Source organism: Petromyzon marinus, chromosome 40 (assembly GCF_048934315.1).
Source record: "Petromyzon marinus isolate PM22_M1 ecotype Great Lakes invasive population chromosome 40, UKy_Petmar_22M1.pri1.0, whole genome shotgun sequence".
In the NCBI taxonomy this organism is placed as follows: Eukaryota; Metazoa; Chordata; class Hyperoartia; order Petromyzontiformes; family Petromyzontidae; genus Petromyzon; species Petromyzon marinus.
This window is the reverse complement of record NC_133706.1, coordinates 6,056,814-6,084,020: the sequence shown is the minus strand read 5'-3', so window position 1 is coordinate 6,084,020 and position 27,207 is coordinate 6,056,814. Positions and strand designations below refer to the sequence as shown.

The following is a 27,207-nucleotide window of genomic DNA, read 5'->3' as shown; positions in this document are numbered from 1 at the left end:
TACCCCAAGTTTACCCTCGTGATATGAGCGTCACATTCATGAGACAAAAATAGCCATTTGAGTCTGACAGCTTTGCAACCGTGTATGGAGAACGGCCAGTAGAAGCGGATATCATAGAACTACCTCAGAAATCCCTTTTGAGTGGCCTCTACACAATAGGGGGCAGCACTTGATGGTCAATCTTTTATGAATACAAAACATGATTGCACTCCTATTGTTTTTTGTTTTGTATTTTAACGTTTATTACCCGCCCCTACTGGACATTGACAAACGGAGTGGTGGGAGCCAATGAGCAAGGTGGGAGGAGAGCCTCGTTTGCCTGCCTCGCCAAAATGTCAGTAAGTGAAGTTGGCACGAACAATGTAATAAAGGCCTGCTGTGTTAGTCTGATAAATGTTCAATTCCAAAACAACATGACGCAGCATTCAAACATTTCCCGAAACCCACGCATATTGTCAACAACTTGAGATGTTGCATATAGATTTATTTAATTCTTCATACATTCATAACCAAAACTCCCACATTCAACCAGATCTCTGAAGCTTGGAATTGAGCCTGGATAGTACTTGGGTGAGTGACCACCACCGTACAGGTGTGTGGGCGTTGTGGGAAGCAGAGGGCACTGCAGCAACATCCACTCTATCCACCAAACACGCAGTGACCAGCATGGTGAAGTATGGTCAGATAACCCTCTGCCCGCGAGGCGTGGGGGTGGGGGCGTCTGCAGTGATAGTCATTAAGTCCGGCCAATGTTTCTCGGGATAGGATTCGTATTTATGAGCGTCTCCAGATTCCAAGTTGCTCAATGCTGCTCTCTTGTGGTTCGAATCTGCAATAGCGGGGTCGTTCATTGTACGATTACAGTGCAGTGTTATACACACGATTTGGTGATTTTGCTGCATTGGCATTAAGCTAGTGTGGGGCCTGTAGCATATGTTACAAAGGGACCCTAAATAAAATCACGTAAATATTAAAACAACGTATTAACTTGTGTAGTAAAGTAATTGTTTAACACGTAGGTTTTCGTGACCAATATATAAATAATCGCCCAACTTTATCCGTGATGAACGCTGTACTTTCCGTCGTTTTCATGCAGGGGGGCAGGGACAGACGTTCGATTACGTTGGAATCGATCTGCAGACGGCTGTCTTCTCGCACGGCCAGCAGCTCTATGTCGCCTGATCTCAATCCCGCAATCCCAAACAGGTGAAAGTGCGCATCGAACCGAACCCCCAGCAAGGCCATCTACTTAATTACGAAAGAAAATTCACACGAAATGGCCTTTTTCAGTTAAGTCTTCCAGATGTAAAATGATATAAGCTTTCAATGAAAAAATAAAATATAATTCAAAGATGTTTCATTTTAAAACATCAAAACGGAGCATCGGGTGCTTGCGTGAGTGCGTCGTTCGTGTGCAAGTTTGTTTGTGACTTTCCTGGCCGAAGGCCGTAAATGGTTGTGGGGGGCGCCCCATGCGCTCCCGAACAACCCCTAGTCCATAATAGAGGTTTTTATGGGTTAGATCGCGTAAATATATAAATGTGTCGTTAAAACCCGCCACCACCCGACACAGCCAACTAGGCAGGGTTGTCACGTAAACAGAACGTGGCCAATTCGTTACTAGTACAGCAACACCGGTGTGTTGGAGAGCCAAGCCACAACATTTACAATCTGAGTACGACGTTTCGCCAGTAATTACAACTAGCTTCATCAGGCGACAGCCATTGCTATACAGCGACAAATCGCTAGCCTTAAACACCCAGTCGTTCATAAAATTTGAAGGCGGTATAGTACTATAGTAATAGAGCAAGTGCAGAATTACTGAACCGGAATTGATAGCTTGAAAGCATTTAGCGCGAGGCCCTTGAAAGTGCGGGGCCCGTAGCTTCGACATATGTAGCTACTATTGCTACGAGGATAATCCGGCACTGTGCATTGGCAGTAGTGCACAAAGTACAACAACAACAACTCAACACAATTGTGTATAACACTGTGGTCTCAAAAGTAAACATAAGAGGCGACTTTTCGGGCAATGGCCCTACTTCATAGCAAATCAAATTGTATTTTTCTTAGAGCTTGTTTACCCAGGACAGCCTCGCTGAGCCTCGTTACTTGAGAGACATTTCGGTAAAATAGAATGTTTACTTTCTAAATTCCAAGTGTGCCCGCAATGTCCGTGTCTGGCTTGTATTGATGATCTATTGCAATAAAATAAAATAAACACATCTTGACATCTTGACTACTATAATTGTTGTTGTTGCAGTTACTGTGTGAACGGGCAGATGGGTCAATTGCAGAAATACTTGATCACAGTGAAGGTAAAGGTTACAGGAATGCAATGTTTTGCTGCCGGTCGAACAAGAGGCCATCTGATCGGTGGCTTTTAACTTCCCACTCAAGTCCAGATGCCACCTGCTGGGTTTGTGCTGTCATCCCAGTATATCACCCACATCCAGAAGAACACCGGCGGACAGAGTGGTAACAACGTGGACGTCCAGAACAGACATTCTCATTCGGGTCCCCATAAAATATCGCAACCCTCCTGGCTTAGGGGTCGTCCATAAATGACGTCACACACCTAGGGGGGGGGGGGGTCAGACATTTGTGACGAGAGGGGGTGAGGGTTTGAGAAATGTGACGTCAAATAAAAATGCACAACTTTAAATAAATATAGACAACACGTTCTACTTAATTAAATAGATTTTTTAATAAATGTTTTCTCCTACAACAACAGAGTGCAGCGCCACATTAAATACGCACTACAATGACAATTGTTTAAAGCGATTTGAAGCATGTTTTATTTTGGTGGTGGGGAGGGGGGCAGAGCTTTGTGACGTCATATTTGAGGGGGGGTCTGACTTTTTGTGACGCCGCGTGACGAAGGGGGGGGGGGTAAAAAAATCGTCCAAAATCGCGTGACGTCATTTATGGACGCCCCTTAGCCCCCAGGGGGTCAGAAACCTGCAGCTCCAAGGGCGCAGGCGGCTCTTTAAGCGCCGCTTCGTGACGTTAATTTACCAACGACCACCGTCTCGCCTTCGTGTACGTGCATTACGGGCTCTTGAAATATCGAGGGAGCGTTTTTTGTTGTTGTTATCGAATTCGAAAATAATAGCTCTTCTTGTTATGTTGGTCGCCGAAATCCTGGCGTAAGACATTCTTGGAAGACACTGGTGGTGTAACCAATGCCGGATTAAGCTAGTGCGGGGCCTGCAGCAAATGTTCTAAAGGGGCCCGAAATAAAAAAAAAACACAAATATTAAAACACACATTTTTAGCTTGCACAGTAAAGTAAGTGTATTTTTTTTTCATTTTCTATACAGCCAGATACTACGACAAATCGCTAACCTTAAACACCCAGTCGTTCATAAAAGTGGAAGACAGTTAGTTTCATAGTTTCAATTGATTTGGTATAGCCCTGTGAGCCATTCGGCTCTTGAATCGGGTGATTTTGTGCATGTGCAAACAGAAAATCCAGGACAGTATAGTAATAGAGCAAGTGCAGAATCACTGAACGGGAAATTGATAGCTTTAAAGCATTTAGCGCGGGGCCCTTGAAAGTGCGGGGCCCGTAGCTACTACTACTACATGTGTAGCTACTTTTGCTACGAGGATAATCTGGCACTGGTGGTGTAACCACCACCCGCAACAGAACGTCGGACAGGCCGATGCGCATATCTCCTTAACGAAAGGACATTTCAATAAAAGCCACAGCGGTGCGACTTGTGACCATGCAACCAAAAACTTTGGGACATTTCGCGGTTTCGAGTTGTTACCTCCCTCGCCTGGTATGCAGGAGGTCGTGGGTTCGATCCCGTCCCTGACGCCTGCTGCTGTATATTTGGAGTTTGGGCTGTCTCTCTCCCCGTGGTCGCGTGGATTTTTCTCCGGGTCCTCCGGTTTTCCCCTGCACATTTAGGATCAACATCACGGCGTTTAGAGTATTTGGCTGCTATAATTCTCCACGTGATGATAAGCCACTTCGTTATCATTTGTGGCCAGGTCGTTTCTGAAAGAATAACTACATAACTCAGTGGACCTTACCCGGTATAATAAAAAAAATAGTTGTTTAGTTTATAGTTGTGATTGAGGAGGAACAGCAAAATTACACGAACACTCTCCTGAAACCCTCTCGTCGTGTCCAGCAGACCTCGACATTGGCGTTTAGATGTTTGAACATATTGCTGTCAAGCGCACGGAGAGAACAGGGCTTCCGGGTGAAATGAGCCACACTTTCGGGAGCTCTAGAGAGGCGAGGAATCGTTGAGCGCACCGAAATTTTGCTCAACCTCGATGGCATTTCGTGACAATCTCTCTCAAGTGTGATTTCTAAGCGTTGATATCTTACCTTGTGTAGTATCGACGGCTCGATGTTAACGTGGCCACGTTATTGAGGGACGACTGCTGTGTGGTGTTGTCTTGGTGTGGTCTGGGACTGTTTTGGTGGTATTCTTGCTGCCTTGCCCAATCTTAATAAAATCGGAATTATAAGATTAATTAGTGTATTTATTATTAACTCTAGCCTCAAGAAGTGGGTTTAAGAGTACAGTTAACAGTGATGCACCAAGCACTGTTAACGACACAACGCAACACATCCGTCAATAACACCGTGACCTTCAAATAAATAGTACGTCATAGGCGATGTTTCGGGCGTTGCCCCTTTATTCACAACAAATGTGACGTGCTCTAAAGAAGAGTAAAGTTCCGAAACCCCGCCTGTCATTGTCTTCTTCTTTTAAGGCTACGGTGTTCTTGACGTAATAGGCGACGTTTCGGGCGTTGCCCCTTTATCACAAACGATCCTTATGGCGGTACCCCAGGGTACTATGTGACCCCGCCATAAGGTTCAAATGTGACGTGCTCTGACGAAGAGTCGTGTACCGAAACGCCGCTTTCATTGCCTTCTTTTAAGGCTATGGTGTTCTCGACGTTTGTGCTAAGTCGTCATACTTTATAATCCATAATATGTGTACGTTTGACCTTATTTGCATGTCTTGATTGGTACTGGGCGCAAGCTTGGGTGCGTCTTATTTGCCGGTGTCTTATAATCCGGAGAATACGATATTATTTAACGTAATATTTGATGCTGCGATTGTCAATTTTAAACTTTGCAAAACTGTGAACGGTGTCAGATAAAGCGCGAAGCAATGAAAGTGACTATCGGCCGTTTTCATTTTAATTATATTGTTAGAAGCTGCTCTCATTAACAATCCAATATAGACACCCACTTCTTCTTCATATGCGTGCACGCGTATCTATATTTATATTCAGTTCCAAGACTCACACTCGCGATGTAACACACCGCACTGAATTAATTCACATTCAGATTATGTAACTCTTTCGTATTGATATAAGTTACCCATATATAGACGCTAACTCATGTAACTCGTTTATGGAGAGTAACTCATGTAACATTTAAAATCTTCAACTTTCTCACGACGTATCATTCACCTCTGCTGTCTTGTCTTCATATTTCATTGTATCGTATTCATCAGCATTGTCATTGACCTCTTCAACGTAATGTCTAGCCTCATATCATCATCAGCATTGACATCTCCAAACTAGCATTCACGATGATCATCATTTGCAACATTCGCATTTTTTTGTAACAATAGAGGTTATTCATTATGACCAAATCACATGCAATGCAACGCGATCTCGTCAGAGCTGGGAATCTGAGCACGGTTGACCCTGAATAGTGCTTGCATGGATGACCACAAGAAGGGTTTTAATCAGATTGCGAGGTTACATGGTGGGCAGCAGAGGGCAGTGCAGTACAAGCCATTGTTATACTGTATGTCTATGCTTCCTCCACAACATTCTATATCCAGTGTATCTTCAAGAGACGTATTGTGACTTGAAAATGATGTCCAATGCATTTCTTTGCCAATGTGGATTTAACAATGTGTGTAAAATATAAATTGGTGCAAATTGCAGCAACCAGGAATGGCACATGCTGCATAAACATTGTATGCACCAATCTTGGGCGGCAAGTTTTTCTTTTTTACGACATCTTACATAATGAAACATGCATTATTTTAAGCGTTAAGGAATAGTTTTCACATTGGTTTGATGAAGTACAGATATGTGGCAAAGTCATGTCTTCAAGGCAATAATCTTTAAATGCAGGGGGGCGGTGGAGCGGTGACGTGGCTTAGCTGTAGCATGCTTCCTGCGTGTTGCAGAGGTTCCACAGTTTTTAGGCCCGCTGGCCGCCCCAGTAAATTCCGCGGATGTCTTTCTCATGGTTCCAATTCGCCATCTGTTTCACAGTGACGTTACTATTCGAAAAAGTGTAGGCCATGTGTGCCAGCATCACGGTCACAAATGTTCCTAATTCGAAAAATTACCTTGCAAATTATCAAATTGTGAAAACAGAGTCGCCGTTGACCCCCTCTACTGGCAAGAAATATTTTCGTCTCTAAAACAAAGCGCCTTGCCTAGTAAATTAAAAGATAGATTAGTAGTTTTTTAACTTCATCACTTGCAAGCATCTGAGCCACATTAATCAGGTACTAGAGACGAATATTTTCGACTTGGAGACACGACTGCAAGGGTCTCTTCATACTTGGTCGATGCGGACATCATTTTTCAAACTATGATTGGATAACGCTGAGTTGTGTGTTAAAGTGTGACCTATCCAAATTATTTGAAAGTCATATTTGCCCCGCGGTAAGGAACAAATGTCCCCACCGATCCTGCACCCTCATCTAGTACGGAGTTAGACTGATGGCCTTAAACGTAAGTTTTCTTGTGGTTGTTGTTGTTGTTGTTTGACTTGCATCCCAATGGGATTTTTTGCACACAGCGTTGGTGTACGGTGCTTTTTTTTTCAGGAATATTTTTGCTGTTTTTTCATGGATTTTCTGTTTGTACAGTCACACATAGTTACTTTAAGATGTTTTCTTGTTCGTGTTTTTGTTTTTTTTGTTTGTTGTGGTTGCACCCGATTCAAGAGCCGAATGGCTCACAGGGCTATACCAAAATAAAGAAACTGAAACTGAAATAGACTTTCCATTATGTCCCTCGCACCCGTCAAATCATACATTCAGGAGGTCGTGGGATCGATCCCGACCCTGATGCCTGTATTTTTGGAGTTTGCATGTCTCTCTCCCCGTGGTCACGTGTATTTTTGTCCGGGCCCTCCGGGGTTTCCCTCTACATTTGAAAATGTAGAGTATTTGGCTGCTATAAAATTCCACGTGATAAGCCACTTCGCTGAGCTATCATTTGTAGCCAGGTCGCTTCTGAAAAAGAGTTATATAGCTCAGTGGGCCTTACCTGGTAAAAAAAGAAAAATCTAGTTTCGTTTAAGAGAACTTGGCTTAGTGTGGCATATAGCCTGGCTTAGTGTGCAGTTGGGCCTGGCATAGCATGAAAGAAGGCCTGGATTTGTGTGAAAGATGGTCTGTCTTGGTGTTGCATGGGCTTTGGCTTAGTGTGAAAAAGGGCTTGGCTTAGTGTTGGATCGGGCCTGGCTTAGTGTGACATGGGGCTTGGCTTAGTGTGAAAGAGTATCTGGCTTAGTGTGGCATGGGGCCTGGCTTAGTGTAGCATGGGGCCTGGCTTAGTGTGGCATGGGGCCTGGCTTAGTGTGGCATGGGGCCTGGCTTAGTGTGGCATGGGGCCTGGCTTAGTGTGGCATGGGGCCTGGCTTAGTGTGGCATGGGGGTCTGGCTTAGTGTGGCATGGGGGTCTGGCTTAGTGTGGCATGGGGGTCTGGCTTAGTGTGGCATGGGGCCTGGCTTAGTGTGACATGGGGGTCTGGCCTAGTGTGGCAAGGGGCGTGGCTTAGTGTGGCATTGGGGCCTGGCTTAGTGTGGCATGGGGGTCTGGCTTAGTGTGGCATGGGGCCTGGCTTAGTGTGGCATGGGGGTCTGGCTTAGCGCGGCATTGGGGCCTGGCTTTGTGTGGCATGGGGGTCTGGCTTAGTGTGGCATTGGGGCCTGGCTTAGTGTTGCATGGGGCCTGGCTTAGTGTGGCATGGGGCCTGGCTTAGTGTGGCATGGGGCCTGGCTTAGTGTGGCATGGGGGTCTGGCTTAGTGTGGCATTGGGGCCTGGCTTAGTGTTGCATGGGGCCTGGCTTAGTGTGGCATGGGGCCTGGCTTAGTGTGGCATGGGGCCTGGCTTAGTGTGGCATGGGGGTCTGGCTTAGTGTGGCATGGGGCCTGTCTTAGTATGGCATGAGGTTTGGCTTTGTGTGAAAGTGTATCTGGCTTTGCGTGGCATGGGGGGTGGGTTGTTCGAGGGAACGCGTGGAGGCGTGACTAACCCTGAAAGGGGCGGCTCTAATCTGGCGGGCGGGGCTTATATTCGAAAGTGGGCGTGGCTGACGTAAAAGGGGGCGGGGTGGTAAGGCGTGGGTCGCCCCCCGCCTCCCCGCCCCCTCGGTGCGCCCCGGCTCCTTACGGCTGCCAGACGCTCCAGAGGGAGGAGGAGGAGGTGGTGCTGGTGGTGGTGGTGGTGTGGGTGGCGTGCGTGTGAGAGCGAGGGAGCGAGAGAAAGCCCCCTTTGTGTTGGAGCGAAGAGGACGCCCGCCCGGCAGGGGCCATGCAGGACGCGGGCGCCAGGCAGCGCAAGCCGGCCTCCAGCGGCGGATCCTCGGGCGCGGACGGTAGGGGAGCTCCCTCCGCCACCGGCACCACCACGGGCAGCACCACGGGCAGCACCACGGGCAGCACCACGTGCAGCAGCAGCAGCAGCACGACGGGCAGCAGCAGCAGCACCACGGGCAGCAGCAGCAGCACGACGGGCAGCAGCAGCACCACCACGAGCAGCAGCAGCAGCAGCAAGGGAGCGCACGTGCTGGGTAAGGGTCGCAGCGCGGTCGTGACAGCGGCAGTGCGGTGGTAGTATGGGAGGAGGAGGAGGAGGTGGTGGTGGTGGTGGCGGGTGGCGGCAGTACTAACGCAGTGCAGTAACAAGGCGCTATGTAGCAACGGCAGGGCTCCAGAATGACAACAACAACAACCCCACAACAAAGCCGCGCAATGCAGTGCGGACGTCGCGGCACGGTTCCAGCAAGGGCACCGCGATCAGCCCGGGGCTTCATTGCAGCCCGGGGCTGAACTCCGGAAAATGTTTTGCCCGCTTTAGCTCCCTAGCCGTTGGGGGTGCTGGACAGCCGCATGCAGCACAGCGCAGCACTGTGTGAACGTGGAACCAATGCAGCAGTGCAGCACGCGACAGCACTGAGAGTGCGTGTGTGTGTGTGTGTGAACGTGGAACAACGCAGCGGTACAACGCTCGGGGAATAATAGCGCAGTGTTTTCTGTATGCAACAGCAGCGGCAGTACGCGGTACAGCTCGCCAGCAATGCAGAGCAGCAGCAGCAGCAGCACGGCAGTGCAGCGCCCTTGCACGGCACAGCAGAGGGGAAGGCAAGCACACAATGAAGCACTAACAGAGCGCAGAAGCAGGCACGGGGCGGCACGCACAATAACAACACACCAATGGGGAGTGCGCAATGCGTTAGCAACACAAGCATAGCTGCAAAACCACTCATCAGCGCCCTACCATATTCGAGACAAATTCAGACCTTATTAGGCACCCCGTGCCCCTTATAAATCTCAACGTTCATCCCACAAAGTCGCATCACAAGGGAGAGAAACGCAAGCAAATAGACGCAACATGATCATTTCTTGCCCGTATTGGAACGGCTGTACGGCGTACGGACCTGAAAACTCAATTTCCCCGTGCAGGAAGAATACGGAGCAAAGCGTGTGGGTTGGCACGGTATGCTCAGGGCAAAGCGGGGCAGCACCACACGGGGCAGCACTGCTACGTACAGCACAGCAGCAGCAGCTCGCGATACAGCGCAACGCAGCCGGGCAGCACATTACGAGCACAGTGAAACTCACTTGCAGTATGGAGCAGCAGCAGCAGCAACAGCAGCACGTGGTTTTCCTCTCCTCTTGCCATACCACGTGATTGTAACACAATGCAGGATGCCACAAGGTGGCGTAGGACGCGCTCCGCCGCGGAGATGGAGCAATGAAATCCCGAGCCCGTGCTAGGGGCTTGGCGGATTGTTGCCATGCAGGACCGTACATTTAGAGACCTTTGTCAATCCACTCCTGGATGGGCCCCCATTGTCGTGTGGGCCACGGGAATGATCTGACCTAACTTGACCATGCTGGTAAATTATGGTCCAAGCACTATCCAGGCTTTAAACCTGCGTAGCTTCCGAGAGCTCGTGAGATTGGGCGCAATTCTGGGTGATTTTCTCGCAAGCCCCAGTACAATATGGGACTGGAGTTTTTCCACTTTTCGCAGCACAGCATGCAAACATGGTGCACCGTGGCTGCTTCGCTACACCACGCTTTGTACGGTACAGCTGTGCCAGCCACTGGCTTTGACACCGGCCATCGAGGTAGCCACCTTGATACTGGCCTTAGCCTAGAGCAGGGTTCGCCAACTAAAGCAACACAAAGAGACATTTATTTTCGAATTCTGTGACAAACCGCCAAATATTTCAAGAGCCACCAATGCGTGTGAATACGAGACGGGGGTCCTTCATAAATAACGTCGCGCAGCAGTCGTTTGAGCCGCATGCGGCTCTGGAGCCCCAGGTCGCCGACCCCTGCCCATGGTGAACTGGACTTCCATTTTAACACGTAGGCTTTCGCGACCAATATTATTCATAATAAAGGTTGTATGGGTTCGATCACGTTATTTATAAATGTGTAGTAACCCTCCACCACCCAACACGGCCAATCAGTTAAAAAGTGTCCCACCGGTGTGTTGAAGAATGAATCCACAACATTTACAATTTTTGAGTACGACGTTTCGCTGGTAATTACATCCAGCACCGATGATGCTTCCATGGTGAACTGGACTCCTATGGTGAACTGGACTCCCATGGTAAACTGGACTCCCATTGTAGACTGGACTTCCATGGTCAGGGATCTGCAACCAAAATAACAAGAATAATTTTCTTTTTTCGAATTTCAAGAGCCGCACTGCAGCCCTTAAAGGATCCGCAGGTTACCATCCCCTGGTCTAGAGGATCTGGCCTCGCCTGGCCATGACACTGACCTCAACCTAAACATCTCCAGGCCGTAGCCTTGGCTTGCGCCTTGTGGCTCCCACGTAGACCTGCTGCCACCGTCACGTTTGTCTGGAGATTGTCCCCTTTATGTCCTGGGAAATCTATAATGAGTCTTCCCCGTGACGTGAAAGGTCTTGCTTTCTGTCCGTTGCGTAAGAATACACCATTCGAGACAATATGTTTACGTGGTTATCCGGTCATCTTGTGTTGTGAGGTATACATCTTTTTTCCCACTGTGTCCCCCCCTCCCCTGTTTTTAACTTCTAGGTGGTAACCCTCACTCATGGCCTTAGCATTGGCCTTGCGGATCCAGGCCTTTAATCCAAGACTGATTTCCGGCCAAAAAGGTCGTGGCACAGCTTGGGAGTCTGTGCAGTTCTATTTTGATCAGATCACCGGGGAAAGAAGGCACGGCAGCGATAGGTGTCCGTGGTTGGCATGGGCACCCCCGGGTTACAACTAATGAAATGGGGATGGTCCCACCGTCCAATTCCCTCATTGCCCCTTTATAGCCTGGTGCCTGGGCACCCTCACCCCTCTCGAGCCGCCCCCCCCCACACCACCGGTAAGCACGCTTGGCTAATGTACGGTGTGAAAGAAGTTCAAACGTACACCCAGCCCGGTGGGGGCTCGGTTAAGTTGCGCCGCATGCACACCGATGTGTGCAGTTGTGATGGGACAAGTTGCGTAAAACATCCCCAAGTATAATTCTGTCGTAATTTGGCAATTTGCCATCATCATCATTTATTATTATTCTTATTCGTGTTATTTATATTTCAGCTGTGCTGTAAGTGGTTAATGTCGCTCAGGGGGGGTTCAGCCACGCTGAGCTGGTGCCACCGTGTACCCAGTTTCGAATCTGTGCAAACAGCCGTGGTGTCTAAACCGGATTCTCAAGTGGAGCCAGTTGATGGTCTCATCCTGGCCACCCTTGACTTCACACGCCGCTACCGCCCCCACCGCCACCACCACCACCACCACCACCCTCATATGAAATTTGTTTTTTGCATTAAATTTGACTACATTCCTCCTCTAAGAATGGAACCAATCAATTTTGATTGACATGCGATGAACACTCCTTGCAAGGCATGTACATGGCGTGGCCCTCGAGTGGGATGAAGTGGCCTTTTGAAGTTGCTTACGAAGAAGTTCTACGACGTCACCCAACGCGGGGTGATGCGCTGCTATCTTCGGATTTCCAAATGCAAAAATGTTGCCCTCTTCGTGACGTGATACTGTTCGGGCAGTTGAAATGTAATTGGGATGGAAAAAAACCCATAAATTTCCACCGTGCTGCTAGTGTCATGATACAAGGATACAAAAACATTCTGCAGTGAGCAGTGCACCACCTTGTGTCAGAGAGTGGGCCCCAGAAAACAGTGTCGCAGAGAGACTTGTTCACCTGTTATTCAGCCAGGTGAAACGCACTTGAATTGATATCCCGCACCTCCAATTAGCACGGTTGGCTACGTCCGGTGCGAAAAGAGTTAAGCATACATATCCCAGATGATAACATGCTGACATTGGTGCAAGTCTGGTGATGGATTTTAAGATTAAGTCAAATGAAAGTTGAATGTATTGGTCATCATTGCCCTTCGTCAGGACTTCCGCTGTGATGTCTTAATTGTTTATTTCCTTGCCAATTCCCATCGGTCACGCGCCATGAGACGAATCGTGCACTTGGAACTCTCGGAGCAGTGCAATCCATCACGGTAGAGATTGTCCCGGGGAAGGAGATACCACAGAGCTAGCTCTGAGAGCCCTTCGAGTGATATGCATATGAGAGTAATGTTCATCGTGTGATGATCAAACCGTTAATTTCATTTGCAGAGCTGGAATTTGGCCAAATTAGTTGCAGTGACGTTTACTCTGATGGGCTTATTTTTGTGCGCAGTGGTTGGTCATCAGGCCGAGTCCCATCAACTGACGACGATTTAGGTCGCCCGTTTGCTCGCGAGCGGCTGGTAAAGCGGATTCGAACCCACGTTCTCAGCGGTGCCGGCTGAGCGCTTTGTCCTCTTAGCTATCTGGCCATCTCGACATTTTTTTTGAAGAATAAAAAGGCCTCGGTGAACCACGGTAAGCAGTTGGTTACGGCCGAGGGCACATTTGCCGCGAACGGTGATGTATAACGAGATAAGAATAACAATGACAGCAGCTTAAAGATCTTTTTCAAGGCCTCTTTTTGTTCAAACCGTCAACAGTCAGGTCAAGTTTTCTCCATACACAGTGAAAGGGAATGGTGGGGCGGCACTTGCCGCCCTTACTAGCGCTCTTCACTCGTTTGCCGGCAGCGTTTCTTTCGTGAGCCGGGCTACTCTTGAAGCCCCGGGCGCAGCGGTGGTGCAGTGTTTAGCGGATCTCGCTTTGAATCCGTTTCCCCGAGTTTGACGACGAGCGATATCCGAGAAAGCCCGGGGTCCCTCTTCTTCGGCGACCAGCACTGACCAGCGTGGAGGAGGAATCTCCAAGACCGAAAGATGGAGCGAGGCCTTCATCCAGCAGTGCATTGGTCATGGCTAATGATAATGATGATGTGCTTCTGTGGCCGTCTTGATCGCTCTTCCTTCCAACAGGAATCCACTGGAGCTATGCACTGTTAAATCATCTGGATTGAAAACACATTTCTTTAGAATTGCTTTTTGGTATTTAACTTATTATCCTTCCCCGCACCCCCGATTAGCACGGTTGGCTACGTACGGTGCGAAAGAAGTTCAGCATAGATACATGCATAACGGTGACGATATAACTCTTTTTATATCAAGTGCTGTACGTTAAATATTGGAGGAGGGGGGGGGGGGGGTGGAAGTAGTGGCGAAGTGGGACAGCGGTCAGCAAAATGTATTTTGACCCTGATGACCTCGGTTCCATTGCCAACCATGGCAAATACTCGTATCAAGTGGCGAGTGACATCCGAACTGGTTCTGCGCCTCCCCACCCACAACTCTCGGAGTGAGGCCTTCGTCTAGCAGTGGATTGGCTAAGTCGTGGACACGTTACACGTCCTGGAGTAGTGCCCACCGGAGTAATGTGACGGTGTGCGAGACTCAACGCTGCGCACTTGCGACACGTCGGCCGTGGTCGCGTGTGGCCGGCGCCTTGCGCAACGCAGGCGACGGTGCTGTCTCTCTCCGTGCGATCGCCCGACTCGGAGAGAGCTTGCAGCACGTGGGGGGGGGGGGGGGGAGCACGGAGCGCCTCAACCCTTCTCGAAGCCACGGATCCCGTCGACGCCTCTCCTTTTCCCATTGACGTTCCTCCTTTTCCCGTCGACCCCTCGCCTTCTCCCCGTTGCTCTGTCCTCCTCCTCCTGCACCTGCGATGCACGTGGCCCAGCTTCACAAAAACTCGGCTGCGATGAATGAAATTGATTCCAAACGACTTTTGATTTTTATTTTTTTGGCAGTCAATAGTTTGGGCGAATTGTCGCCCGGCTTTTGTAACTATGGGAACGTTGCGCACGTCTCTCGGGAGCTGAATTAAATCGCTTTGGCCGACCAGAATTTCACACATTCACCAGGCCTACTCCTAAAGCCGTCCGCTGGCTCACAATCCTTGCCGACCTTAAGAGGTGCTCGCTCACGACACTTTTGTCCTCTGCGGCCTACAACACTGTGTGCTGGTGGGTCTTTGTGGAATGCAGCGTGGGAGGCTCTGTTGGTGGATCCTGTTGGGAGCGTCTAGCTGCAAAAATAACTATTCTATCCTTGGGATTAATCGCGGGGAAATATTAGATAAATGTGCTCCCCTGACTCATGTTATCCGCGAAAATGCGTGGATATACAGTATGGAAGAATTTCCACCCCTGCAGTGACCACTTCTGTAGACGCTTATTGTCCATGAATAGGGTGACTTTGCCTTGCTAATCTTATACTGTAATTAGTAATGATGTGTGTTCGGTGAACTTCTTTCGCACCGTACGTAGCTTGCTAATCGTAGGTGCGGGGGGAACAAACTAAATGATGACAACTTAATAAGAAAAATGTACTACCCTTCGCCAGTCCCCGGATGGATGAAAGGTCTCACTGGGCTCTTTCAGTCACGGGGTGTCGTTTAACCGTACTTCACCAAACTGCTCGGTGCAGATGGGCGAAGGAAGTGTGGATAACCCCAAGACGCATTCAGATCTCACTCGCCACTGATGTTAGCCGTGGCTTGGGATTTAACTCATCGGGACCACCGCCGTTGATTGTACGTATGTTGAACTTCCTTTGCACCGTGCGTAGCCAACCACGCTGGTCAGAGGTGCGACTGTCCAACAACGTGCTGCTCCTTTAATCAACCCAGGAGCAATCATATGGGCCGACATTCGTGAAGATTACTCTATGTGCGTTCTGCTTGTTTGTCATCATCACTATCTTCATCCATGGTCAATCCACTGCTCATTTGCCGCCATCCATCCTTCACGGTACCAAGACGCAACAATAGATTTAGCTAATTACCATTGCATATAATACAAATTGTATACCACGTAGGCGCTCAAGATTAATTTGTGTTATGTATGCTATAGTTTTGCATCAAACTAGGACCGATTGGCACCGTTGGCTACGTACAGTGCGGAAGAAGTTCAACATACATACATAGCTAACACATTCGGTCATGCCTATAGGGCATTTGGCGGTTCACCAGCATTTGTCGAGTCAAGCTGTGAAGCCTCGACTGCTGATGATGATGTTTTTTGTATTCTTTGTAGAGTGGCATTAATACAAATTGAATCGCGCAATTGCTGGGGAACCACATAACAAGCGGGCAAGGCAGCAGCGGCCACGCGGTGAGCCTGCGCTCCCCACAATTGCCCAAGTTCTGTGGTCCTCTACATACGGAATGTCGAAGCCGCTCCAGAGCTGGCCTGTTTAAAACCGATGCTACCGACAAAATTGTCTCCTGGAAAGACTTAAAATAAATTGTTTTTGTTTTGTTTTACACGGAGAGGCAAATATGGGATTGGAGGTGTATCGTCTGCTAATTTCATTTAGTTAAAACAAAATGAACGCAGAATGTGCGGACGCGGCAAAACTGTGTTTGCCACGATTAAAGGGTAAGCAATACATGGCCGGTAATCAATTATTTAGGTTGAGCAACAACAAAGCCTTGTTGCACTTAATGGTGTTGTTGAAAAGCAAAACTGCTCTGAGAGGATTCGTCAGCAGTCCACGGGGAAATGGTTGGGTTGCACGCAAGTTGCACGCAAGTTGCACGTGTGGTACGGGTCACCAGGATTGCGGGCTGTGACGGAACGACGCGAAGCGCAGGAAGCCACGTGGCACGCGAGTCGACGGCGTGTGCCCGCGTGCGGAGCAGCACAGCAAGTAGGTGCTGGCTGACCCAGCTGCCCCCCTGTATCGTGAGGACCCGTCGTCGCTTGCTTGAAGGCTTCTCAAAGGTGGCTCTGCGGTGTCCGTTCCCGCGGGCCGTTTTCTCTTTTTGCGCGAAGGTCGTTGCGAGTCGATGGTTTCAGGGTGGCCGCCAATGACGGCGCAAGATCTCATCGAAATTTGGTTCCGCGTTTAATTTTGGCTAAAGTTCACCTCTGAGAATGAAACGTTTCCGTCTTGACTTGTGCGTGCGTTGCTCTCATGTGGCAAAGCCAGGAGGGCAGTGCTGCCCCTTAGTGTGTGAACCGAAGGTTACTTAGAGAGACCTCGGCAGTAGCTCTGTGAAGTCCACCTCAGGGGAGACCGCTTCTCTAACCAGGGTAGGTTGCACATTCCGCTGCGAGACATCCGAAACGATACTTCGTCTCGTCACGTGACGGGTTTTTAAGTGGCGGGTTTTTAAGTGGGCAAACATTATTTACAAGTAAATCAGTAAGCAGTTTCAGCAGCACAGGCTGTACTTTAACCAAAAGCCGTCTAACCTCGGGGCAAACTTTATTGCATTACAAGATCCACACACGGTGGCATGGCATTAAAGCTGGGAGTGGCTTCTTACATGTTTGAATTTCTGTTCTGAGCGAGGAGTTGTTACGGTGGTGGTGGGTGGTTGTTGGGTGGTGGTGGGTGGTGGTTGGGTGGTGGTGGGTGGTGGTTGCGTGGAGTTGGGTGGTGGTGGGTGGAGGTGGGTGGTGTATGGCTGGTGTTTGGGTGGTGGGGGGTGGTTGGTGGTGGGTGAGTGGTGGGTGGGTGGTGGTTGGGTGGTGGTGGGTGGTGGTATGACTGCACTGGGCATTATGTTAAATACAACACAGAGTACATTGGCAGCCATTTTGCCAAGTTAACTGCTTGATGAAGGCCTCTCCATACCTCACCAGACTGTGTTTAGTGCGGGATGGTGAAGGCAGGTGCATCAACATGGGATTGTAGTAGAGTACAACAAGAGATTCCGCTGCCCCCACACACACACACACGCATCCCTGCATCAGCCTGTAACGCCTGTTCCATGCGTGCCTGTCGCCTGCGCTGTCCAGGCTCAACTGCCTGACGAGATCGGGCACATTCCTGGCGATTTGTTCGGAGGCTCTACAATGTGGGGAGTTGTACAGCGTGTAGACATGTGGCCGCGTGTCCAGACGCGACAGACCTTTGAGCAATGGCAGGCATGTGTATTGTACGGAGCGGTGTTCTTCATCGCAAGGCCCTGCGAGCCACTGACGACCACTGGCGGACCCCTAGGGGCCTTCAGTTCGGGCCTAGACAATTCGCACAGAGTGAAGTCGCCCTCCATCATCATCATCGTCGTCGTGCTGCTGTCAAACCCGGCAATGGTTTCAAACGCGTGGCGGCCCCCACACTGACGATGTCTCATCGGCCAAAGTGCTCCCCCCCTCCGAAAATGAGTTCATAGTTCATAGTTCATTTATTTGGTATAGCCCTGTGAGCCATTCGGCTCTTGAATCGGGTGCAACCGCAACAAACAAAAAACATGAACAAGAAAACATCTTAAAGTGATTATGTGACTGTGCAAACAGAAAATCCAGGAAAAAAATATCAAAATATTCCTGAAATAGCACCGTACACCGTGATGACCACCGGTGGTGTACAGGGAGAAAGCCCGCCCAGTCACAGACAGAAAAATACCACAAGGAACATCGTGATGCGCAAAGCCCAGCAGCAGATTGCGCGGCTTCAGTTGGCGGTCGGCGTTCCAAGTGAGGACCGCGACCCCCCTCAAAGGAACTGCACTGCCCTCATGGTCACCCCCCCCCCCCGTGGTCGCCCCCTCCCCCCCTCGTGGTCGCCCCCCGCGATCAAACGAGTCGCTGAAGACGCCGGTGCACAGCAGCCAAGAGCAGTTCATGCGAACGCCGTCGCAAGAGGTCGCACGATCGGCACCAACGCCCCTTTCCGCTCACTGTGCGGGCACGATGAAGGAATGAACGTCCTGAGCCTGGACTTGTTGTACACTGGGGCAGGGAGTCGACAGCACGGACGGCTGGGAGAAGGGAGTTCTGGACAATGGGGGAGGTTGGGGCAGCAGGGGATAATGAGCCACCTCCCGGATAGCGAAATGGGTTGTAGTGGATTGGGGCGGTGGTAGGGAGGATTCTTGCGGAAGCTCGGGTTTTGGTGGCTGTCGTGCCACCCGGTGAGTTTCGTGCAAAGGTCGCCATTCATCCCTTCGTCTGTGATGTCTTTGTTCCTCCGTTTGTGTCTCTTTCCCCGTCGCCGCTCAGCTCCGTTGATGCTCTCTTGCAGTGTTTTGCGTTCGCGCGGAGTGCTTTGAGATGTCCCGGGCATTTGAGCACCGTTCGGTGAGACGCTATCTTTACCGAACGTAGCCGGGGAAGAGAGATTTCTTTTTTCACAGGAATTCTCCCTTTGGGAATAATTATTACGGAAGTTGCGGGCAGCATAGCATCTTAAAAGGAAATCAGGCCGGTCTTTGCCTCAACTATCGTAGGACCAACCAGAACAGGAACCGGTTCGCTCTGGGCTCAGAAAACCAATATCGTAATTGGAAAAAAAAGTGACCACATTTTTGGACCAAAACTTAAATGCCATCGTGACATTAAATGACGACGAAGAAAATTGTTTATAGTTTAGATCGCTCGGGTTGTTGGGACCCTCTCATGCGCCGCCCGCGCCCACCGTGCTCCCAGAACAAATTAACCGCGACAACCATCGTGGTGAACGCAGTAAGTGGCGAGGCGGGCAAACGTCTCGGGTACATTTGCCAAGGGCCACGGCACCGGGACCGGTCATAAAGAATGTGGCGGTGAGCCGGCCTCACGGAAGAGAGGAAACTGTGTCCAGCAAAAGCACATGCAGTCTCATAATTAATAATAGTAAACACAACTGCAGTGTGCGTCTCCACATGTAAATGACAAATATGATGACGAGTAATTACATATGTGGGTTTATGTATGTATGTTGAACTTCTTCTCGCATCGTACGTAGCCAACCGTGCTAATTGAAGGTGTGGGAGAAGGACAACAAGCTAAACGCAAAAAGTAGTTCTCAAGAAAACGAGTTTTTCATCTACATGTAAAAGTGCAGAGCGTTCCAGACGGCCGCAGAGGTAAATCTGAAAGCGCGCGATGCAGTGCCCATCTTTGTTCAATGGTTAGCCAAAAGCCGCTGCTGCTAGGATGCCCGGAGATCACGTGATGATGGTTTATGGTCCTTGACGAGATCGGTGAGGTATCGTGGTTCATTTGTGGCCAGTGAACTGGGCATGTGGTGTTTTTTCGTGAAACCCTCTGCCACCTGACACAACCCAACAAATAAAATCGTCACGCGTTTAGCACACCGATTGTTGTATTTGTGATTTCAGCCCAGCGGTTAAGTTTCACAACATTTCTGGGAAAATTAACTGAGCAAAATCTTCACAAATTTTTGGTGAGTCTCGTTCTTCAGCTTACCGTCGAGCGGAAGCAATAACAATCGATGCTGGTACACGTGACAGTCAAAATGCATCACCTAGACAGCAGAAATGCGGCTAGAATGCTACAAGGCCTTGCCCAACAAATGTAATTGTGAATTATAATATTGACTGCGCAAATATAAGGGATTCTTTTTTAGTCCACTTGCTTATCAGACCAATGTAGAGTCGCGTAGTGTGGAGACGGAATGACGGAACGGAGTTTTTGTTGCTTATTTTTTTCTTTTGCCAGCAGTGCTCCACATCAACGGATAACGAGCGTGTCTACGTTGCGGCTTTTTTGCGTTGAAGAGGGGCCCCATAGTTTATGTGGAGTGCTCTTGCCACTAACATCTGGAGACCTGCCAGCGTTTGTTTAACACGCCTGACTGCTGATGAGACCCAGGTGGTCGAAACCAGGCCCAGAGTTTGCTTGGCTTAAGCAAACACTGCCTGGTTATGTTGGTCTGAAAAGCCAATTGCCGATGGACTCGGACGCATTTCAGATGCATACCTATATGCGGAGATAAATCACGGAATTCTACTTATATTTGCTGTTACCTACAGTGAGAGAAAAAAAAGTATTTGATCCCCTGCTGATTTTGTACGTTTGCCCACTGACAAAGAAATGATCAGTCTATAATTTTATTGGTAGGTTTATTTGAACAGTGAGAGACAGAATAACAACAACAAAATCCAAAAAAGCGCATGTCAAAATGTTATAAATTGATTTGCATTTTAATGAGGGAAATAAGTATTTGACCCCCTCTCAATCAGAAAGATTTCTGGCTCCCAGGTGTCTTTTATACAGGTAATGAGCTGAGATTAGCAGCACACTCTTAAAGGGAGTGCTCCTAATCTCAGCTTGTTACCTGTATAAAAGACACCTGTCCACAGAAGCAATCAATCAATCAGATTCCAAACTCTCCACCATGGCCAAGACCAAAGAGCTCTTCAAGGATGTCAGGGACAATATTGTAGACCTACACAAGGCTGGAATGGGCTACAAGACCATTGCCAAGCAGCTTGGTGAGGTGACAACAGTTGGTGCGATTATTTGCAAATGGAAGAAACACAAAAGAACTGTCAATCTCCCTCGGCCTGGGGCTCCATGCAAGATCTCACCTCGTGGAGTTGCAATGATCATGAGAACGGTGAGGAATCAGCCCAGAACTACACGGGAGGATCTTGTCAATGATCTCAAGGCAGCTGGGACCATTGTCACCAAGAAAACAATTGGTAACACACTACGCCGTGAAGGACTGAAATCCTGCAGCGCCCGCAAGGTCCCCCTGCTCAAGAAAGCACATATACATACCCGTCTGAAGTTTGCCATTGAACATCTGAATGATTCAGAGGACAACTGGGTGAAAGTGTTGTGGTCAGATGAGACCAAAATGGAGCTCTTTGGCATCAACTCAACTCGCCGTGTTTGGAGGAGGAGGAATGCTGCCTATGACCCCAAGAACACCATCCCCACTGTCAAATATGGAGGGGACAGGACAACTTCACCGCATCAAAGGGACGATGGACAGGGCCATGTACCGTCAAATCTTGGGTGAGAACCTCCTTCCCTCAGCCAGGGCATTGAAAATGGGCCATGGATGGGTATTCCAGCATGAAAATGACCCAAAACACACGGCCAAGGCAACAAAGGAGTGGCTCAAGAAGAAGCACATTAAGGTCCTGGAGTGGCCTAGCCAGTCTCCAGACCTTAATCCCATAGAAAATCTGTGGAGGGAGCTGAAGGTTCGAGTTGCCAAACGTCAGCCTCGAAACCTTAATGACGTGGAGAAGATCTGCAAAGAGGAGTGGGACAAAATCCCTCCTGAGATGTGTGCAAACCTGGTGGCCAACTATAAAAAATGTCTGACCTCTGTGATTGCCACCAAGGGTTTTGCCACCAAATACTAAGTCATGTTTTGCAAAGGGGTCAAATACTTATTTCCCTCATTAAAGTGCAAATCAATTTATAACATTTTTGACATGCGTTTTTCTGGATTTTTTGTTGTTATTCTGTCTCTCACTGTTCAAATAGACCTACCATTAAAATTATAGACTGATCATTTCTTCGTCAGTGGGCAAACGTACAAAATCAGCAGGGGATCAAATACTTTTTTCCCTCACTGTATGTATGAATGCTGAACTTCTTTCACACACCGTACGCAGCCAACCGTGCTAATCAGAGGTGTGGGGGAAGGACAACAAACTAAAAGAGCAGTCCTTAAGAAAATTAGTTTTCAATCAAACCTATAATGTGCCACAGCAGTGCATAAATGAAACGAGCCTGTCGTTGCACCTGCAGGGTTGAGGTTGATCCTCTATCAGTGGATGGAAACTGTGGCGATTTTGGCACACAGCAAACAGTGGAGGGGGGTCATCAGTGCTCTCGTCCACAGTGCGATGCCTCGCGGAAAAAGACGGCGCATTCCCATTGGTCGACATGGCCACTGCCGAGTGGCAGACTGCGCATTCCCATTGGTCAACATCGCCACCGTCGAGTGGTAGACAGCGCATTCCCATTGGTCGACATCTCTACCGCCGAGTGGCAGACCGTGCATTCCCATTGGTTGACATCGCCACACCTGTGTGACGACGTTGCAGAGGTTCGAGGACCGAGGCCTCCCTGGTTAATACCACGATAAATACGTGGTCCGCGTCACAGTGGGCATTATCTGAATGGTCCACATTTTGCCAAATTTTAAATATTGCTCGTGAAAATCACCTATTTGGCTCAGACCATATACATAGCAGCATCGCCCCAACTTCGAAACTACCGTCGACTGTAATAATTTAATACAAACGTAGCGCCTCTGCGACAGCCCTGCGCAATGAGAGTGCAGTGCAAAATACCTTTGATTTATTTTTTTAGGTTCCCGCTAAGATACGATCTCCCTCCCAGCGAGCGTCCCCCCACCCCCTGCCACGTCCGTCTGGAATCGTTAAAGGCCCCTTTTAAATCTCGAAGATTGCACGCCTCGCCTAGCAGAGGTAAACGTTAGCGATTTTTCGCCGCCCTGAATCAGCATTTTGGCAAAGCTCTCGCTATTATATGTAACGCTCGAACGATTCCTTGCACGTTTATAGCGTGCGGAGCCAACGATAAACGTGGCTCCCCCTTGGTTGACCCAGATTCTCTCGGCTCGAGAACCTCCTGGGTAGCGGAGGAGGAGGAGGAGGAGGGGGAGGCCATGGGGTTGGCCTCATGCTGCATCAGATTGACCGCTCGTGTCGAGACTCGGAAGAGAGCTCGCTTGGTGTCAGGAGGGACCCTTAGGAAGGGTGCTCGCTTTTGGGGGCTCTCAGCCAGGAGGGGAACCCTCGGAGTTGAGGCTGGACGAGGGTGGATGCCGCAACGTGCCGTCTCTGCGTAAACTCCCACGCTTATTGTGACTCGGTGCTCTGCTGCATTGGCATGGCAATTGTGAGTTTCGTCCACGCTGCATTGTGGACTAAATTACTGATGTGTTTTTTGTTGTTGTTACTTTATGCTGCAATGCAGTGTCAATTTGCAGGTGTAATTTGCCTAGCAGGAACTGTGACAGATCTTAGATATTTATGTTAATAAGAGGATCGCTTGTTCAAGTGTTGTGGGTAGGTCAAAGGGTCAAGAGGTCATCTAAGCCATTGTTGTTCGCAGAATCAAACTCGGGGTGCCGGGTTCATAGCGCAGAGCACCGACCACTGCGCCACCGCTCCCCCCCCCCCCCCCCATTATGTTATGAATTGGTTTTATCATGGATGTTTAGCCAGATCGTTTACAAACATTATCTGTTTCATGGAGACCCACAGCTGAGATAGAATCTAGACAAATCGCTTTACCGATGTTTACGTTGGGGTATTATTGACCACGGGGTGGTGGCACGCAGGCTGGCTCACTGTTAACCATTTGCCGTCCTTAGTTTGACCGCCGTAGACAGTTGACATAAGTGTCGAGTCATCTGCCTCATCGCTGTAGCCACCACTCCCTCGTGGACTGATAAAGAGATGAATTAGGTAAATTTTTGACTATGCTGGTATGTGGTCGGCGTGGTGGCGGCAGTGGTTAACACGCTGCATCATGGACCTGGAAACCCGCGTTTGACTGCCAGCCATGGCTAACATCGGTGGCCACAAGCAGCCTTCACCAACCCGCACTGACCAGTGCGGGTTGGTGAAGTATGGTCAAACAACCCCCATGACCTACACAGTGCGAGGAGGCCTTCGCCCAGCAGTGGATTAACGATGAAGAGGTCCGAAACCGATTGTCCATATTATTTGACGAATCCGATCATTAATCGGCCGGTGATGGGGCGCGTGCCAGGCGGATTGTCGCAGGATCGCGATGATCGATCGGTGGCGACAGGGCGAGGCAGTCGTCCCTTGCGTGGCCGACGCGGGAATCTCTGATTGCGTGCCGCGTGGCCACGCTGCGTTTTGATCCCACCCACCGTGCCAGCGCACCGCTGCCCCGATGGCGCGCGGGGCAGCATTATCCTCGCGAGCCACCTGGCCCCCCTGGATTATTATCGGCTTTCGTAGGCGGATAACGCGGAGCCGCCGTGGCTCAACGCTTTCAGCCGGCTGGGGCCGTTTCACTTTTTGCCTCTCGCCCGGATCGGCTCGGTTTGCGGGCGCCAGCTCGGAGCCCGAAAGTCACGAATAATCAAAATGTTCTCCCACTGAAATCGATGCAAACCGGATAATGCTCATTTGCCTGTTTTACAACCCCGAGCAAGTGGTGTGTGGAAGTTCCTCACCGCCAAATCACTTTTGGGGGGGGGGGGGGGGGGTGCGACCGTGGCCGTAATCAATTTACATATGTGCACGTGCAGCCCTTTTTTATGTCAACATCGGGGTGTGCTATGCCATGCTCACACCTAGTGCCCGCCATAGGAACGTGGAGTTTCCACCGCTGGCTCGGGGGTTGTCAAGAGGGAAGCCACCCGCAAGAGATGAGTGCCTCCACCGTGCTCGTCGGAGCAGAGGAGAGGGATGGACTCAATTGTCATTGTTGCGGTGGGATTGGTAGAACGAGGATGGAACGCCATGCGCGTGCACGGAAGACGCGTCACCCCCCCCCCCCCCCCCCCCCAGTGCGTTCGTCTTGTGAAGTTTGCAACGAGCAGTTTGGAAGCCGACGGGCAATCGTCAGGGCGAAGCGCATGTTACGTATGTTTGAAAAGTCACTTGAGCGCTGGATTGGGTCTCCCCCCAGTTTTCGTCAAAGCCTTTTGAATACATTTCACAAATTATTTGGTGATGCCGCTGCTTACTGCTGCGTTGGCTGTGGGTGCACAAGCGAAAAACTCAACACATTCCTCAATAACACTGTGGCCTTAAAGTAAAACACATGTAATAGGCGATTTTTTGCGTAATGGCCCTTGTATGTATGATGTGTTGAACTTCTTTTTGCACGGTACGCACCCAACCGGGCTAATCGAAGGCCCTTCTCGATAACGCATCCTGTTTGATCTCACCCTGTTTCGTCGGTTTTGGCCAGTTTTCAATAGGACGAGTCCCCAATATCAACACGATTGTACACTACAGTTCCGTTCGCATTGGATCATCGTTACTAGGGTCATCGCGACCCCACGTGACAGAAACAGACGGAACGACGTACAGATGTACGCACGGCTGGGTTTTTAAGAGGGTTAAGTCCTCATGTGAGCAACACGACTTTTAGCACTGCAGATTAATTAATATTTGGACGAACGTTACAGTTATTAAATAGCTCCTGCTCCCTCCTCGCCCCGTTAGGGACAGATGGGCGGCCAGAGCTGATGCATCAACGCTTTCAACCCGAGTCAGATAAGCATTAAAACCAAAAAAAAAGGTGAGAACGTGTGACAGTGTAAATGATACAGACAGTGGCACGCGACAAAGACATTCCAGTTGGGAGGTCGTCGCTCATTCTCTTTCTGCCACCCCTATAATCTGGAGCTCCCTTTCCCCCCGGCCATCGGTGCTTGTGGACTCTGCTGCCCTGTTCAAGTCCAGGCTCGAAGTCTTTCCTCCCCCCACCGCACACCCCCTCTGCCTGCGACTCTTCGAAAACCAACCGTGGCCGCCGTTGACGCACAGCGCACCCTCGAAATATGTCGCCGCGTTTAGGCGCAAATATATAACGCTGCCTCGCTGGTGCGCGACCCGTTGAGTTGTATCGTAGATTGCATTTTTCGTGGACCAGAGGAAAGAAACGGTACAGACGAGAAAGATGGTACCGACTGAGTACACGGCAAGCGTAAATCAGGAAGCCACTGGAGCTATGCACTTTAAAATGTTGCCCTTCCCCTGCACCTCCGATTAGCACGGTTGGCTACGTACTGTGCGAAAGAAGTTAAACATACATACGTACGTACTCGCACAGACCCATAGACTCTTCACATGGACCCATAAACTAATCACACAGACCCATAGACTCAACACACAGAGACCCATAGACTCATCACACAAAGACTCATAGACTCATCACACAGGGACCCATAGACTCATCACACAGGGACCCAAGGACTCATCACACAGAGACCCATAGACTCATCACACAGGGACCCAGAGACTCATCACACAGAGACTCATAGACTCATCACACAGAGCCCCATAGACTCATCACACAGAGACCCATAGACTCATCACACAGAGACCCATAGACTCATCACACAGGGACCCAGAGACTCATCATACAGAGACCCATAGACTCATCACACAGAGACTGGTAGACTCATCACACAGAGAACCATAGACTCATCATACAGAGACCCGTAGACTCATCACACAAAGACCCGTAAACTCATCACACAGATATCCGTAGACTCATCACACAGAGACCCATAGACTCATCACACAGAGACCCATAGACTTATCACACAGATACCCATAGACTCATCACACAGAGACCCATAGACTCATCAAACAGATACCCATAGACTCATCACACAGGGACCCAGAGACTCATCACACAGAGACCCCTAGACTCATCACACAGACCCGTATACTCATCACACAGACCCGTATACTCATCACACAGAGACCCGTAGACTCATCACACAGGGACCCATAGACTCATCACACAGGGACCCATAGACTCATCACACAGAGACCCGTAGTTTGTTGCCCTTCCCTGGTACCTCTGATTACCACGGTTGGATACGTACGGTGCGAAAGAAGTTCAGCATACATGCAAGACAAGTACAGGCAGCATAAACACCAATTCACCAATTCCAGAATTCAGTCCTGACGAGAGGACCGCGGAAACGTCCTTCGATTCGGCAGTCGTCACGAAGGTCCCGGTCCGAAACGGCCGAAGCTCCAAAACGATCAGAATTGATAAACCCGCGGTGAATTTTAATCACTGTGTGGGTTGGCGGTGGGGAGAAGT

General features: G+C 49.6%; 1 protein-coding gene and 1 long non-coding RNA gene across 2 annotated transcripts in view; one reads left to right on the top strand and one right to left on the bottom strand.

Moving 5' to 3' along the window:
• Positions 1-1,407: 1,407 nt before the first annotated feature.
• Positions 1,408-6,642, bottom strand: LOC142930522 (uncharacterized). Its single transcript, XR_012946467.1, has 3 exons — positions 4,349-6,642; positions 3,777-3,907; positions 1,408-2,578 (listed from the first exon to the last, which is right to left on the bottom strand). It is a non-coding gene; the product is annotated as an uncharacterized LOC142930522 (long non-coding RNA).
• Positions 6,643-7,773: 1,131 nt separating this feature from the next.
• The window catches only part of ANO8 (anoctamin 8), a 67,687-nt gene continuing 48,253 nt past the window's right edge, over positions 7,774-27,207 (top strand). Inside the window, exon 1 of the mRNA XM_076073059.1 lies at positions 7,774-8,810. Coding sequence (XP_075929174.1) covers positions 8,552-8,810 — 259 coding nt within the window. The 5' untranslated portion in view covers positions 7,774-8,551. The remainder of the gene's footprint in view (positions 8,811-27,207) is intronic.